At 38.2% G+C, this 17316-nt stretch overlaps 2 protein-coding genes across 3 annotated transcripts in view; both read right to left on the bottom strand.

The window, feature by feature from the left end:
* Positions 1–22: 22 nt before the first annotated feature.
* Positions 23–2733, bottom strand: gpr151 (G protein-coupled receptor 151). Its single transcript, XM_042738102.1, has one exon. The coding sequence runs from the start codon at positions 1853–1855 to the stop codon at positions 572–574; it is 1284 nt and encodes a 427-aa protein (XP_042594036.1). The 5' UTR covers positions 1856–2733; the 3' UTR covers positions 23–571.
* A 203-nt stretch (positions 2734–2936) lies between these two features.
* The window catches only part of LOC109084642 (serine/threonine-protein phosphatase 2A 55 kDa regulatory subunit B beta isoform-like), a 50462-nt gene continuing 36082 nt past the window's right edge, over positions 2937–17316 (bottom strand). For both annotated transcript variants that reach the window (XM_042738100.1, XM_019099308.2), the window contains exons 2-9: positions 13787–13884; positions 12190–12355; positions 11578–11690; positions 7979–8156; positions 7675–7839; positions 5283–5452; positions 4741–4832; positions 2937–4620 (exon numbers count right to left, since the gene is read on the bottom strand). In XM_042738100.1, the coding sequence (XP_042594034.1) occupies positions 4341–4620; positions 4741–4832; positions 5283–5452; positions 7675–7839; positions 7979–8156; positions 11578–11690; positions 12190–12355; positions 13787–13884 (1262 nt within the window). In that variant the 3' untranslated portion in view covers positions 2937–4340. The remainder of the gene's footprint in view (positions 4621–4740; positions 4833–5282; positions 5453–7674; positions 7840–7978; positions 8157–11577; positions 11691–12189; positions 12356–13786; positions 13885–17316) is intronic.

Below are 17316 nucleotides of genomic sequence, written 5' to 3'. Positions count from 1 at the left end.
CAAAAACAACACAACTCCTTAGTAGTTTATATATATAAATTTATTTTACATGATTTCATTCCCTAAATACTTTCTTTATAGCATATTCATTCTGTAGACATTTTCATTTCCATCTTAATGTGTAAACACTCATAATAAAAAGGGACAAATTGCAAATATCAATAAAAGTAAGATTTCAACATCTATTTTTAACAATACCATAGGCAGGAGAGAGCTATCCACAGCTTTTCGGCATTTTTATTGTCTTGGTGGACCTGTGCGCACAAGACGTCACCACACACTGGTTTCTTTAGTGATATTGCTACCCATTTTAATATATAATACATAATTTTTTAAACAACATAATACAATACAATACAATACAGTCATTTCAAAATACTCATAGATCATATCAAACCAGTTTGATCACTTTCATCTTGTTCAGAAGAGTTAAACACGAACACAAAAACAAATAAATTAAAACCATAACTCATTTATGATTAGTCACAATGAGAGAGCCAAGTTCAGGTGAGGTCTGATCTGTTGTGTGTATTTCATTCTTTTGTGTAAAAGAACAGGGATTCTCACTTTCTTATTGTTTTCCTTTCTTGGGATCCTGATGTTCCCAGGGTACAGGATCATTTTCGTGTGACTGGGAGCCAGTCTCCCTCTCCTGCCAGAACTGCTCTACATCTTGCAGTACTATTCCATCCTTGTTGGTCGGGCTCTCCTGCTGTCCTTCACTCTGATCCAGTTGTTTCTCAGGCTTTTGCTCCTCTGTTCGCCCAGGCTGGTGTGGAGGGAGGTGGGCTGACCTTTCGGGTCTCGGGGTAGGTGACTTTGGGGCAGTTGGGGTATGTGGTCCTGGCTTGTGTTGTTTCGGCAGTTGTTTGCGGAGGGTGAGCCTTCGCCACAAGCCAATGTAGCCCTCCCTGAACTCCTCGGAGAGAGCAAGAACGATGAGAGGGTTGACTAGAGAGATGGAGAACATTAGTAGCTGGGCGGAGAGAGTGAAGAGGACCGGAGGAAAGGCACCATCGGTCTCTAGGGCGTGCCGCATCCACACCCAGGACACCCATTGTGGGAGCCACATGGTGGCCATGGCCACCGTCAGGCTGAACAGCATCAGGGTGAGTTTGCGGGATCGGATCTGCGTCCGTAGGTTCTGGGTCTTGCTGGACCTTCGCTGGCATCGTCCATATGCTTTCCAAAAATAAAGTAGGGAGAAACTCAAAGGCATGCAGTAGGCCAGAAGAGGGTACGCCTTGACGTACACAGACATGAAATCATGGGCATCGACTGGCACTGCTTGAACACAAATCAGTCCACTTGCTTCTCTTTGCAGGGTTGAAAAAATCCACTGGGGAATGGGGACCACGCATGCCAAGAGCCAAGTAAAGAGTAGGACTACCGGGATAGTCTTCAGACGGATGCTTACCTGCTTGGTGGGGTTACTGACGTACCTGTAGCAAGCTTTGGCCATGATGGCCACGGTAAAGCTCTTTGCAGCCATACATGCGTGCAAGAACCAGTCACAGGTCTTACAGACAAACAAACCCAAAGTCCAGCTGGCACGGGAATAAGCAGTGGCTTTGAAGGGAACAGCAAAAGCCAGGACCAGACCATCAGCTAGCATGAGGTTGAGGATGAGTGCATTGATCAAGGACAGCTTACTTTTACGTGCGTTGGTGATCAGGACTCCCATAGCCGTTACATTCCCGGTGAAACCCAGGACGCAGATGACTCCCAGCACCACTGGAATCAAAACCCTCAGATCTCCGTGATCCAGGTGCTGATATCCACTTCTCTCCAAAAATGAGCGTCTATCCACGGAACTGTTGCCTGCGCTGATGTTCATAGCTGGTAATTTATCCATTTTCGCTGTGATGGATTGGTAAATGGAAATAAATTTGGCAGTATGTGCAGAGAGAACGAAATTCTCTCTCTCAAAGCTGTGTCTATACGCGAATAAACTCCGCGCGCTTGTGGAACTGATCAGTTCCCGCGCTCTTCCCGCTTTTGAGTAGACGGCGCGAAAGCGGAGCGACTTTATAACGGACGTTTTGATTGACAGGCGCCGTCTCCAGCTGACTGACAGCGTTTAATTTCGCCTGCCGCGATCCTCCCGAGGCCAATTAAAACGATTTCGGGTAATAAGCACTGACTGGCTGTTACACACCGAGTTAAACTTATTGCTTCTATTGTCACTGGAAATGATGGATTTTTTTTTATTTCCTGCCGAAGACAAAGGCTCGATGATTGCAAATGGAAATATTAATTTTTATGAGAGATTTTACCTCAGCAAATACGTTTTCCTCGAGCTGAAATAATATAGCCATGTTAGCCTAACTTACTTTGTCACATTTAATGTTATTGTAACACTTTGTAAGAAGTTATTTGCACCTTTTATAATGTTTGCCATATATTTGAACCATATATATCATACTCATATCCAAATAGGAGATAGTTTTACTCTTCTCTCACTTCTTGTGTTTTTCTTAAGGTAGGTTTGTTGTACATTTGAATTGAAGTATAAACACCTGCAAGCCACAAAAATGATTTAACATTGCCAGCCAGGAAAAACACAGTTAATGGGTTGTTTTCCCATGGATGGGGCATGTTGTCACAAATTATATTGAGACTTATACCCGTAATCCCTTGTATAGAAGTGTAATTACATTTTTAATTATTCGTATGCAAATTAACGAATATATTATGAATAATATAATCATTTATATTTGTTAATGTTAGCATTAATGAGTTATCATTATTCTTTCAATATTTTACCAACCAAAATACTATGCTACACTCTTTTAAAAAATCCGTAATAGGGCACAATGTACTGCATTATTATTATTATTTTTATTATTATTATTATTATGTCTCTTGAACTGTCACACGAGGGCGCCATTGTTTAATTTACGTGTAACGTTAGCGAAAGGAGAGCAAGAAACAAATAAATTTTTTTCAACTTCTTTTTCGTTTCTTTTTATTTTTAACGAGTTCCATTAAGCATAAAGACTGCATGGCAAATAATTGCATGTAGATACATTCTGAGCTATAAAACTTTGTGTCATTAAGAAGTTAACATCTGAAGTTTTTTGTATTTTTTTTTCTTCAGAAGAGAACATTACTGGTTCATTTGTACATAATAAAATTCCCTGATATCATTTAACCTTCATGTATAGGCTACATCATGATACCGGTATTTCTGTCATCCTCAGGCCAAAGTGACGTAACTGAACGATGACGTTTTAACAGTCTCAGACAAATGCAGTGGAAACAATGGAAAAGATGAAATCTGATTGTTACAGGTTCATTTGATGGTACGGAACAGATATTTTCTTCATTGGCTCATTATAGATGACATGTTGCATGCAATAATACTTTTCACCCAGCACGGCACTGAAGAAGAAAAAAAAAATCAGGGTATACTGTAAAGTTATGAGCATACTGAGATAAAGTGGAGAGTATAAAGCAAAATTCAAGTACTTCAATTCTGTGTACTGAAAATCCATGTCGCTGCAAATCTTTTCCCTTCTTACACAAAGCTATTTTTCACATTTCTTGTAAAAACATTCACACTTCACAACCCAAATACCACCCTTCCGAAAACCCAAACCCACCCTCCACCCCGTCTGCCATCCGAATATCCAAATATGAAAAGAAGGCACCACAGCTTATTAATGGTTACATCAAAATAAGAGGACAGCATGAAATGACAAAACATGACCAGTGGGATTGACTTTTACTTCAGAGCTCCTTTCAAGAGAAATAATCAGGTCGCAAGGGACAGTGATTCCATCCACAGATTGTTTGTTTCAACACTACAATCAGCGTAAATCACATTCTTAGTATATTACGAATCAGTCAGACATTTTGGAGGAAGTTGGAGGGCATTGTGTTTCAAAGGGAATGGAAATCCATTGTTTTTTTGTTTAGTTTTTTTGTAAAGGCACCCCTTTATTTCCGATGCCAGGATGTCAGCGAAGGCCTGTCTTTTTGCCTTATTAAAGATTCTTCATGTCATTGCAGTGAAAATGCACATTTGTCCAGATTTAAAGAGTCAGGCATTTCCTTCCAGCAGAGAAATGAATATAAATACGATAAATAAGTTCGCAGAAGAGGAAATTAAAATACTTAATAGAGGAAGAATGATTGTGCAGGGCAGGATGCTACTTGTTTGTGAAAGTCTGGCAGCTTCCTTGCACAAGGCCAGCATCTGTCCATACTTCTCCCTACATCATAGGTAACTTCCTGTTTCTCATCACAAAAGACACCTTGCAATCTCCTGCCGAGCTGCAGCATTTTGTTCCTCTTTCTCTCTCTTTTCAGGTATGCGAGGAGGTGGTACAGTTGTGCTAGTTGACCTTATCTTGGAATATGTAAAGGTTATTTGTGGCTGCCACAGCGATGATGTTCTCGTAAGGATGCCAGGCAGTGTGGAGAATTTTCTTGCTGAAGTCCAGGCTGTCCACACTGATTTCATCTTTGCGACGCTTTCCGCCCACACACACCTTCCGTGGTTTCAGGATCGCCCGAGGCTTGCTGTTCTCCCGGGATGCCTCCAGAGTCACGTCACGCTTCGTATTACGGTCGAACATTCGGAAGAAGTTGTTGTAAGAACCAGTCATGATCACACTGGAAACAGAACATCAACAATATTTTGCTTTTGAATAAATGTGCATTGATTAATTATTCACAATTGGACCAGTACGTTTATTAAAATAAATGTTTAATACAGATGTGCAAAACACTGACCTGTCTGATCCATTCCAAACACATTCAAATTTGTCGAAGATGCAATCATTCTCATACAGCGAGCACAGCTTACTTCTTAGGTAATCGTGTACCTGGTGGATGAAATGGTGGCAATTTTGATCATTAATTTAGTAAACACCGGTTTTCACATCTCTAAAAATTCCTCTCTTTTTAGACAGTGTGTGACTGCTAAATACCCCATCAAATCATTTGATGAACATTTCCTTGTGTTGTCATATTTTCTAGCCCATTAGTGGGATGAAGTAAAGACTATTTGAGAAACCAAAGATATCAGCGCAAGATATCAACCGTGATTGATAAGGTAGGTTATGTTTATGATTCAGGGGAGCATTTTATTACATTTGTGTAATGCAATATTTTTGTTCTGTTTACTGAAAGACAAAGATTATAAATATAAATATGTATGTGTGCAAAAAGTCTTTCTTTGTCTACCAAAAAAGCCAAATATAATTTAACATAGCCCTTAAAATTCGGGCATTAGGCTTTGTTAAATGCAGATAGTTTGCAACCCAATGTTGTACCTGATAGGTTTCCAGTGGTTGGCTCTCCATGTTGAGATCCCAGACCTTCACTGTCAGGTAGTCACGTGTCATCAGGTACCGCCCACTGTGGCTGAACTTTACGTCAGAGATGGAGGAGATGATCTCAGAGAAAAAAGAGCGATTGCTTGGGTCTTCTGGCTCCTCGAAAACTAGAAGAGAATAATGAAATCAAATATAGAAATGTTAAAATGAGGATTAAACATGTCCCGTCCTCATCGAATATACCATCTCACTCAGAAATATCACAGAATTAAAATGGATTGCGAGTGCTGTTTCATGTTAGCTTTAAAAACAAGCAACTTTCTAAAGTTTGCTTCCCGACATGTCATAAATCTGCCTGGCTCGCCAGGGAAATAATACACCTGTCAGAGCAGAGAAACAGATATTTATCATCGACTATCGATTGTCCTCTCACTGTTTTGTTGACTCAGTTGCGGATTATCCTGTGATGTGTCTGCAGGCGTCTACACAGTGGATGAAAATAAAAAAACACGGGCAGAGGGGGAGGAAACAGATCAATGCTTGCAGGGAAATTTGAGCACTGATGGACTGCAGGTGTTTGTCATGAGCGTGCCATGTCACATTGTGAGCCTGTCCACCTGCAGTCTTGCTGGGTGTCATTCAGATGGGGCTAATGAGTCTCTGGGGAGAGATGTGAGGGGCTACGGCCCTCCGTCTGCACTCCACTGCTGCTTGGAGCCCTGCTGGGCTTGGTTAGCCTCCCCCGCCTGACACCACAGATTGAATTTTAAGAATTTTCTCTAGGATGCCTGGAAGATTTTTTAGTGTGGATGGAAGGAGCAACACACACGCACACACTATGCAATGGAGAAGACATTGAGGAGGTCTTTCCTGAGGCAGACTGGCACATCCGCCTGCTGTGAGATCATGTACCAAGGAAAAAAATGACAGATGTGTGTATAATTTAGGTCAGTGTGGTGCTGGAGATACAAACCAAGGCAGCTAAAACCGAAGCCCTCACAGTTGTTACCCCCTCCAGCAAATCTGGCCTTTTAAAATTCAGCAGCATTATGTAAATATCTATTCAACAGGATGTGAACACATGGACCAGTGAGCACGTCGATAAAACGAAGGAAATTACCAAATTCTTTCAGCGGTTTGAAAACTATAGGCACAGCTATCTGCCCTTGAGCATTGATTTTTATGCCAAGCTTAAATGTCAATGCATTCAATCTGTTCATCAAATGCACATGGAAGCCTCCCATCATAAACTGGAGACCTTCAGAAATGGAAATGTGTCAATTTGTGGTTATCAATTCAGCCATGTGCAGCCAAAGGAGATGCCACTGTATACCACCAGTACAGGTTCATCAGTCTGCATTGTGTCAGCATTCATCCCAAAATAAAATTAGCCAGTTAAGCTCAAGGAGACGCAATCATATTAAAAATTTGCATAATCCTCACCTCCAACGCCCTCGCCCTAGGTGGAAGAGAGACTAATCCCTGTCATGGCGTATATAGTGGCTGTGCTCTCTAGAGACAACAGTGTTTCTGGAGCTGTACTGGCCCTTGCATTTGTAATGTTATAATGAAGATTGGAAGAATTCAGGAATGACTCATTTAAAAAGGTCTACAAAATGTTAACGATTTTAAAGAAGCTTTATTAGTGGTGTTTTGCTAAGGCAAACATCACTGTTACCTATTGGGGCTTTGTTCAAATCAAATTAAACGTTGATGCAGAATAACTCATGAATAATGAAGTCAAATCCTACAGTTTGGTGAGGAATGCTGTGCTATACTTTTCTAAGCAATCAGCCTTTGTTTCTTTCTGCTGCATTTCAGCAGATTATCACAGTCAGGATGAAACAACCAATAAGAAAGAAACATCGCAGAGCTCTTTGTTATCTCAAAGTCTGAGATGTTAAAATGAACTCATACATTTCTCATTAAAATTCTTCCATAATCAAAGTTATCTGAGCTAAGATATGCACATTCTAGTAAGCTGTTTTTCAAAAGTTTGGGTTTTGTAAGATTTCTTATCAAATGTTTTTTAAAAGAAGTCTCACCAAGGCTGCATTTATTAGATCAAATATACAGTAAAAACAGTAATAATGTGAAATATCACAATTCAAACAAGAAAAACTCCTTTCTATCATAATATATATTTTAAATATAAAAGATAATTTATTCCTGTGATGACAAAGCCGAATTTTCAGCAGCCATTACTCTAGTCTTTAGTGTTATTCAGACGTCTTACTAATATGCTGATATGGTGTTCTAGAAAACAATATTTTTGTAAATATTGTATTTATTGTATTGTATTTTTTTCTTTTATAAATATGACCCCAAACTTTTGAACAATAGTGTGTTGTAGTCTCATGTATGATTTTCAAGGCTTGCATTGACTTACATTTTGAGTGGTTGTCACAGAGTGCTGATGCCCTCATGTCACACAGACGTATGGAGCCTTTACTGCTACTGTAGACGAATGTGTTGCACTGGTGAGGGTGAAACTCTGCTGCCGTTATCACCTCCGTCAGCTCCTCCATGTTCGCTGGCTTAATGTCTACAATGTCTGAAAAATCAGCTCAGGACAACCGATCAACTTGTAGGAAAAGACCCATTTAGATTTAAAACAAGTAATTCACAATTGCGCTGGTTTTTTGACAAAAACAAGTTTAAAACAAAACAAATTTAATGACATGAAAGGATACTGAAGCTTCTGTTTGTGATCTCCAGGTTCCACAGGTTGATCCTCAAGTCATCGGTGGACATAAAGGTCTCATAGTCGCTGTTAACAGAGATGGAGTTGATGTGGTATGTGTGCGCATTGGAAAACACTCTGCGAGGTGTGGCCTCAACCATGAGGTCCATGGGCCGCACCACTGGCACCTGAGAGAAGATGAGAGGAAAAAAAGGTCAGAATCTGCTGTAACAATTACAACAGCCACAACACAGTCGTTCTTTTTCCAAAGATTGTTGGACATATCACCACTAGGGACCCTCTTGTCATTCATCAGCAAGAACTGGGACATACATACATAAACCACAACTCTATTTAAAGAATGCTGAATTAAGCAGCAGGTCAGAACAGGGAGAGAGTTTTGCTTATTTTTATATAAAAAAAAATTTCAAAGGAAGTAGCTGTTTTTATTCATTTTAAAAGTGTTATCGCTTTTGTCCAAAGTACAAGCCATCAAGTGTGATATTCTGGACTGTAATGCAAACTAAAGGCTATTGACTGCATACATTAATTAACCCAGGGTGGAAAACTGAGCAGTGAAAACTAAAGGCTATTGTAATCATGGGGTCTTCACATCTAATTGGGACTTATGACCATTATGATGGCGCTCAATGTGCGTTTGGCATTTTGTGGGCTGGGACCATCCAGCGGGACACATTTTATAAAAGTCCACTGAACTACACTTCCTGCTGTGAGCTGGTGCCCAGAACAGCACCATTGCCCCACCCGCAGGTCCTAATTGCAGTACACAGATGCGGCCTGTTTAACTGACGCTGAAGTTCAGAGCCATGTTGTTCCAAAAAGAGAGTCACTCATTACCACATCACAGAAGCACCTCTGCCTTATGTGAGAGGCATTCAAATCAGTCCTTAGCTCTAAAATGACCCTTCAGGCTTTTAAACCACTATTGTAATGTTTCAGCTGCATTCAGATAACAAGCTAAAATGATTCAGTGGTGAAGGATGACTGCAGTGAGCTTAAAGTTGAATATGTATATTAGGTTGTTTTGGTTTAGCTGTGCACGCTCAAGTGCACACATTAGAATTTCATGTGCTGTTTGTTTATCATGCTGACAGATTTATATGTCATCCTTTTATTAGTCTCAGCATAAGATGGCACACCCATGGACCACCCACAGTTTATTCACTGACCATCTGATGCTTTCATAAGCATCTGATATTATTTTCATAAGGGTATAATACAATGTATGGCTTTTAGGAAGAACTAGTCGATGGATCTGACATGTTGTCATCAACATCTAGTAACAAGTAAATCTATAACACTTTATATATATATTGAACTCTATTTATTTGTGATTCCAGAAGAAGAACAAGAACTGTATGTACTTCAATAGTTATTGAGTGAAAAAAAGACATATGAATTGATTTTTGTATTAATTATGTTTTTGCAGCAATTTAATTATGTTAGATTGTTTTAATATCATAATATGAATTATATTAATAATAATAATTATTTATAATTATTTGACATTTGCTGAGGCCAAACACTGGACCCCTAGCCCTCTGGTTGAAAACTATTACTTTAAAACAGCATTAGCTGTCAGTTATTTGTCAGTATGTTTTTAGCTAGAATAAGTTGGAATCTTTATGTTGAATCATTTTTAAAAATAAAGTTAGTTCTCACTGTGATTTTTATAGAAGAACAATTTTTGGGTTCCCTAAAGACCTTCTAGTTAACAATTCTCAAAATATTTTTTTCCTAGTGTGAATAAGATTTTAATAATATAAAGAACCCTTTTGCATTATAAAAAAATCTATTATGCATCGGAAAGATCCTTTAATGTTAAAGATTCTTCATGGAACCATCAGTGCCAATAAAGAGCCTTTTTAAGAGTGAATTCAGATGTCCGGCTACAGGAATCTGTCCTTCTCTTTACATATAAAATGACTGTGGAATCTAAGGAGGTCCCTCTGTTTCTAATGTCTCTTGAGGAAAAATAACCTCCTGTGCCAAACTGAGCAGTCCCACATTAGTTCAAAGAGAAAACAGATCACACAGGAGGAAAGCAGAGCGCAAAAGACCATGGAATAGATAAGAAAACGCATTTATTATCTACCACTGAGATGAGCAGGGGGATGGGGGATTGGCCAACACCTTGCTTTCAGTTTTTATGGCACAGACAGAATTAGTTAGGTCAAATATCACAAGAATCCATTTTGATTTGCTGTATTGTTATAAAAGGTCAGGTATCCGCTGGCTTTAAATGGCATGCCGGTCACATCTTGTATCACGTCAGCTCATGGACTGCAGAAACTAGACCACTGTAAACCTTAGGGGTAAAATTGCATACTGAGACATGAGTAAGATCACAGCGCTGGCACTAGAGACTGCCAGTACACATGACGTGTGTCTCATCTCTCCCCTCCTCCCTCACTACCGGAGCTCCACGATAAACCCGTCTCTGCATCTCCACCGCACATACATTTCATGGTCCAAATGGGATTGCCGCCCGCTCCGTGCCATCACCCTGGTGTCAGGCTAATCTTCTGCCCGGACAGACAATGGTGGAGGAGTGGAGTGCTTTAATCCATTAGGCCATGGAGCAGAAAACAGACACCGCACCGAACATTAATGGGTACCCGGAGTCGCGCCCTCTTTGTATCTGTATTCAATTTGGAGGGATGAACTCATGGAGAACGAGTGAGAAGGAAAGCAGAGGGAGGAATCATTGTGAGCCCCTTCACTGCACATTATCGTCTGTCTTTGTCCTTGCTGTTTGATTATGAATGAATTCCTTTTGGTCGCTGACAACTCATCATTTGTCAGCATTGGTGCTGAACACAGAGAATGAGATTTTCATGTGAGGATGTGAGAGAACAGCAGCAACTTCTCAAAACATTAATGAGTACACGCACCAGCAGATTTATAATAAACCTCTGACTTCCAGGTACGAGATTGAAATAGATGTACTTCAGTGGAGGATGAAGTGTAACTGTTCAACTGTCTGCCAATTCAGCTTCTTGAAAAAACATTCTCCAAAAGCTAACTACATATTTCAGCATGCATTACTGTCAGCTAAACCACTGAAAACACAAACAAAACCTTGGAAGAACATATAAAATCAGAAGAAATTAGATTATGCTTAAAGAAAATGAAGCCTGTTTTAAAGACTGTATTTTGGCAATGAAGCTCTCATTACTGTAATGGGAAAAAATCTCATTGTTATTACTGTAATGCAAATAAATAAATAAATGAATTAGTTGAATGGTAATGTATTTAAATGTCATTGTAGTTTTTGTTGTACGAAGTTTCATTTATGCTGATTTAAATAAAGCATTTTACCACCCTAATGAGAATTGAATGATAATTAGAATTATGGTCATTATTTGTCATGAAAATAATGTCACAAAGCAAATGTTTTTATTGTTCTTAGAAATATGCTTCATTTACTTTATGCAAAATGTAATGTCTTTATTTTCTTTTGTTCACTGTCAGAATCGTATTCTGAAATATCTAGAGAACAGATAAGATAAATATTGAGTATCCATATGAAAAATTTGCTTTTCTTTATTGTGTTTTTGCAGGTGGTGATAAGACTTGCATGCTAACCCGTAACGTGGTGATGGTGGCTGGGTCTCTGATTCTTCCATCTTCATCCTTCAGGTTATATCCCTCCGGTCTCTTATCCCTCTCACTGATCTTCCACAGTTTCACAGTTTTATCTGAAAATAAACCATCACACACAGAGCAGCTTCAATATACCATTTGGAAGGAAGCAAAGCATGATAAAAAGACAAATTGAGAGAAAGAAGAAAATAGGAAGGTGGGCAGTGGGACATTTTGCAGTCTATGGGACACAATCTGGCACACGGCTGGAAAAGATCCAGCACCAACAGAGAACGTAAACCGTAGCCATACCATCTGAACATGGGGAGATGTATGATGTAATTGGAAGGCTTGACTGTTCCCTACTGTTCAACTGTTTTAACAATCTTTTGTTAAAATCACAGCAGCTATCACATATAAATAATAGCTCACACTAAGACTGAGATCCTAGTTTTTGTGGTCTAACGCATTTGTTAGTCTGATTTTGCTTGGACCTCACTGGCTTTCAAAATATCTTCTTTTGTGCTCCACAGAAGAAAGTCAGTCATACACATCTGGAGCAATGTGAAGATGAGTAAACTTTGCCTGCAACAGATATCTTAAACATAGACTCACCATTGGTGGAGAGCAGGAAGTAGGCAGCATTCTGCTGAGGCAGCCAGCGTATCTTATTGATTTTCTCCTCAATCTCTAAACTCTTCAGGTAGTCAAACTCCGGCTCGTGACTCTGAAACGTGCTGTAAACATTATACTCCCCACGTCTGTGTGGCTGGTTCTTGCTCTGTGGGCGAAAGGAGAGAAATGCCATCATCTAAGTTAAGCTGCGTTGCTCAACGATAGCATATGCTGTGTTATGCTTGTATATAGCTACTATATGTGGGGGGACATCTGTGGCAAAATAACTTAATTCTTATTGGTAGTGGAAAGCATAATCAAATTAGTCAAAAACATATAATAAATGAACACGCAAGGGATAGAGGATGTGTAGAACTGGGTAAATAATGAGCACTGAGATCAATAGAAATCTGCAGAGCTTTCTGCCTGTGAATATCCCATAATGTGCTCCTGATTCTGTTAACGGCTTATTGCAAGTTTCCTGATCACAGTTGGACTATTACATTAATGCATTCGCAGTCAATGGCAGACTGGAAATAAGGAAGTTTCCACATTGGGAATCATCAAAATCAATAATTGTGCAAACCACTCATGCAGTTGAATTAAAGTAAACAGAGAAGGAATCCCTCTCTAGAGGGTGCTGTAAGAATCTACCCGTGTTTATTAAGTAGCATTTAGGGTATTGTGCAGAATAAGGCATAGTCATATGTGACTGTATTGGCTGACAGCATAGCATCTATTTTAGTGGAAGAATACAATGAATTGAACAGAAAAATCCTGCATAAGTGGTGTAACTACCTAAAATTTGTAATGTTACAGTAGTTCAGCAGTGACGGTTTTCCAATTACAAGCTACTTTTTCCGATGAGTAGCAGTGAAGCTTGACCAAACACCAAAACATTGTATTGCTCACAGCTTTACTAAATGGTTCTCTGTCTCATATAGTATGTTGGAAAGTCCAGTTAATTTTAGTGAATCTGGTTCCTTTTGGGCGGTTTATGTAAATGAACGGATTCAAAAATGATTCACTGATTTAAGACTCTAAATACCATTTTAGGCCTCTTAAAGTTGAATATTTCTAGTGGGTACAGGGCACTTTCTAATTCATCTGTCACTGGTATTGTTTATCAAATAGCTACATCAGTAACCATACTAATTTAGAATGAATTTATATGCTGCTGTTTATTACCACTGTATGTTTTTAAATCTATTAGGTATTAATTTTTTGGAGAACTATCCCTTTAAGCTACTTCAGTGTAGTTAGGTACTTAATGTTACTAGCTTGTAGTGTAGCTAACTTCTAAACTTCCCCAAAACTGAGCTTGCTGTTCCCCGTTTACTGACCAAACAGCTGAAAAAAAAAAGCTTCACGTCTGAGCATGTGCACCTGAGGCTTATAGAGACCTCACCTGTGTTATTATTGTGTATCTATTGAAACCCTGTTAAAGGCCACAGGAAGTTGTGTTAAAGGGTGCGGCTCTGTGGTTTTTGCTCACACAGTAAGAAAAGCATTGATTTTATTGACCTGCTGTCTTGCTGTATGGCGCTCTTGTTTACAGGAATAAATGCATATGAAAGATTTCAGGGTTTTATCTTACCTCTTGCTCCCTTTGGAAAACCACAACTCTTCCTCCCTTGTCTCCTGTGGCCAAGAGTTCTCCAGTAGAGTTGAACTCCACAGTAGAGATGATGTCAGCTGCAACAGAACACAAGAGAGCCTTTATTTATACAAGACTTATCACTCTTTTTAAAGGATAATGTATGGTCAGCTGGTCATTATTGTAAAATAAACCACAAGAAGTTGATCTTGTATCTCTATGATGAGGTTTATTTGGAGGTTAATGACCGGCTCACTGTAGATTGTGGCACTTATTACACAGCTACTTACTAAACAAATAAATGGACATGAAATATTGATTTGAGTGTAAACTATTTTATTATATAACAAGAAAGAAGAAACTAGGTAGGTAATTGGTCACATTAGCATCATAAAAATATATATTAGGTTACACTTTAGTATGGGACCAATTCTCACTATTAACTAGTTGCTTATTAGCATGCCTGTTATTAACATATTGGCCGTTCATTAGTACTTATAAAGCACATATTCTGCATTACCATTCTACATCCCTAATCCTACCCAATACATAAACTTAACAATTACTTTACTAACTTAATAAGCAGCAATTTAGGAGTGTATTGAGCCAAAAGTCAGTTAATGGTTTGTTAATTGTGAGAGTCTGACCTTAAAATAAAGCCACAGAATTTAACCACAGAATGCTTGCTCAATCAGAATTATGTAAGATGGCTGTGTAATAAGTTTATGTATACAACCAAGCCCACACTCCAGTGGCAGGTAATTATAAGTCTGGTCAGATACTGCATGCTGTGTGCCTAAATTCAGAGAACAACACTCATAGTATGTATATGTTCACATTTGTTCTGTTGCAATTGGTTACAAGACATTAAAAATTAAAAGCAATGTTTGCAGTCACTGACATCAGACTTTATGTGCATGTTTTGATATGCCATTTGTGGGGGGAAAAAACTAAAATAAAAATGACTTGACATGAATGCCAGTGACATCTGAAAGTTGCAATGAAAGAAAAGATGATCAATCTTAAATATCTTCATTTTTTTTCTTCACAAAGCTATTGTATGACCCCTGACAGCATGAACATCCTGCTAAACTTCATACATAGAAGAAAGAAAGTCATATAGGTTTGGAAAGGTGTTGAGGTGAGTAACTGACTTTTCAGTGAACTATTTCTTTAATTTTACATTGGAATAATGCATGTTGCCAGAAGAATATTAACTCATAGGACAGTTATTCTCAGGTCTGCTCCAGACCATTCTTATAACAAGATAGTGTTGGGAACGTGTAATGAAATATTCAGACAGGGCCACTGAGTTTTGCAATACCAGAATGCAATTAATAATAAGCTTTGTTTAATATAGTAATCACAGCAGAATTAAAAGCTTCCATAAATGCATTTGTTTGTCAAACAACATGTGATTTGCAGGAAAACAGCAATTAGTGCTCCATCTGCATGCATATGTTAGAAGCATGCACATGCTTAAAATCTGCCTCTCCTAGCTGTCAATAATGATCGGATGAAAGGTGTTCTAGTGCCCCACATTTGTGCAAAAAATAGGTTAAAAGAGACTTTGGAAAAGAACTGAATTTTTTGTGCATACAAACACATAAAATAATCCCTCAAAATCATTATGGGATCCCTGGATCAAACCAGAAGGCTGAAAAAAAATATTCAGTGCACTTAAACAGATAAAGAGAGCAAGAGCTGCCATTCCCGCCACATGAACAGCTCCGAATTCTCCGCCCCTCCAGAGAGAGCCGACGCTCCCCTCCTCCAACTATGATTTTCCTTCCATTCATTATCATCTGACACAGAAATACACAACATCCTTCACATTCAACACTAAATCCACGGGATTCACCACTGAGGACAGAAATTTACATATGACAGGATTAGCTTGAGACATCTAATAAATCAGTCTAGAAAGACTGATTATAACACTGGTACACAGAGAAAGAGAAGCAAAGTCATCTATCAAAAACAGTCATCTTTTCCAGGCATATGATACAAAATGAGCAATAGGGTTCAAAACACCACAAATGTTGTGACTGATTGTATTCATCCAAATCTTTCTGAACTTCTAGATTCTAGGTCAACTGCATCTGTAGGAGGGTTTCCTACCTTTAAAAAATCTTCTCTTATCTTCCTCAAAAAGATGCATTTGTTTGAAGGGTGGTGAGCACAAAACAGCAGATCACATTGCTTGATTATTCTGTATTGTTCTGCTCACAGTAGAAATCTACAGACTTGCTTTCGTAGATGTTGTGTCTTAAGTGGAATCCGCTTATGAAAGACGAAGGGGTTGAGATGTAACAAGTAGGAAAGCCTGCTTCAGTATTGTTGTTTTTTTTATTTTTTGAGAACCCACACACCCTCAATGGATTTATTGCTTTCTGAATTGAAAATGGAAGGAAGTGGTTGCCATGGAGATCCCTTCCATTACTCTTGTGCTACATTTGACTGAAAGACTTTGCTGCGTATGTTAAACAGCCTGAACACGTGGTTTACAGCGTCTGATACTGGTCAATGGCACAGCGGGGGAGAGGCAGAGAAAATGTAGGCTATTTTTGAACATGGCTACTGAATACTGAAATACACAATCCTGAAATATGGTCACAAATAGCTGAGGAACAGGATGATTTGTTCACAGCAGCACATTCTTTTCTACTGTAAATTGTGATGCTTGTTGTTTTCATACTATTACTGAGAGACAATGTAATTTTAGTGTCATTTTTAGATTTTAACATAAAATCAATCATGTTTAATTCTGTGTATTTCTAAAATTTAATTAAATTTTTTAAATTTAATTTAAATCCTATTGTATTATAGGGAATGATTATTAAAATTATTTTATATATTTGTAAAATATTTGAATACATTATGCACAATATACACAATATATACAGTACATTTATTTAAACATGTACATAATACATTTATTATTAATACAACTTTATAATATTATAAATAAATTATAACCTTACAGTATAAGAATATCTAGACATTATATAAACATTACTATTTATTATAGAATTATATACTATTTCTTTGTGATAGATAATTATAAAATTGTATAAATTTTAATTTATTTCTCCTGCATTGGACAGTTTAATGTTGCCTTGTTATTGTATTAATTGCATAAATGTGTTTTCTCTTAAAGGGATAGTTCACCCAAAAATGAACCTTCATGTCGTTCCAAACCCGTAAGACCTTTGTTCATTTTCGGAACACAAATTAAGATATTTTTTTATGAAATCCGAGAGCTTCGAATGTGCATCGAAGACTGACACAGGAGAGAAGAAATTGTTAAATGAACATTATTTTTGTTTTCTTTTCGTTATTTTTGTTTTCTTTGTTTTGTAAAATTATTGTTGTAGCTTTGTTGTATTATGGTTTATTTTATTGTTTTACTTGGTATATTTTTGTGACTTGAACTTGTCAGTTGTGTTGGTGTCTATGCAGGGTCAGAAAGCTCTTGGATTTCATCAAAAATATCTTAATTTGTGTTCCGAAGATGAACGAAGGTCTTA

The sequence above is a fragment of the Cyprinus carpio genome, chromosome B14 (assembly GCF_018340385.1).
Source record: "Cyprinus carpio isolate SPL01 chromosome B14, ASM1834038v1, whole genome shotgun sequence".
Taxonomy (NCBI): Eukaryota; Metazoa; Chordata; class Actinopteri; order Cypriniformes; family Cyprinidae; genus Cyprinus; species Cyprinus carpio.
The sequence above is the reverse complement of the archived record's forward strand: the minus strand, read 5'-3'. Positions and strand labels throughout refer to the sequence as shown.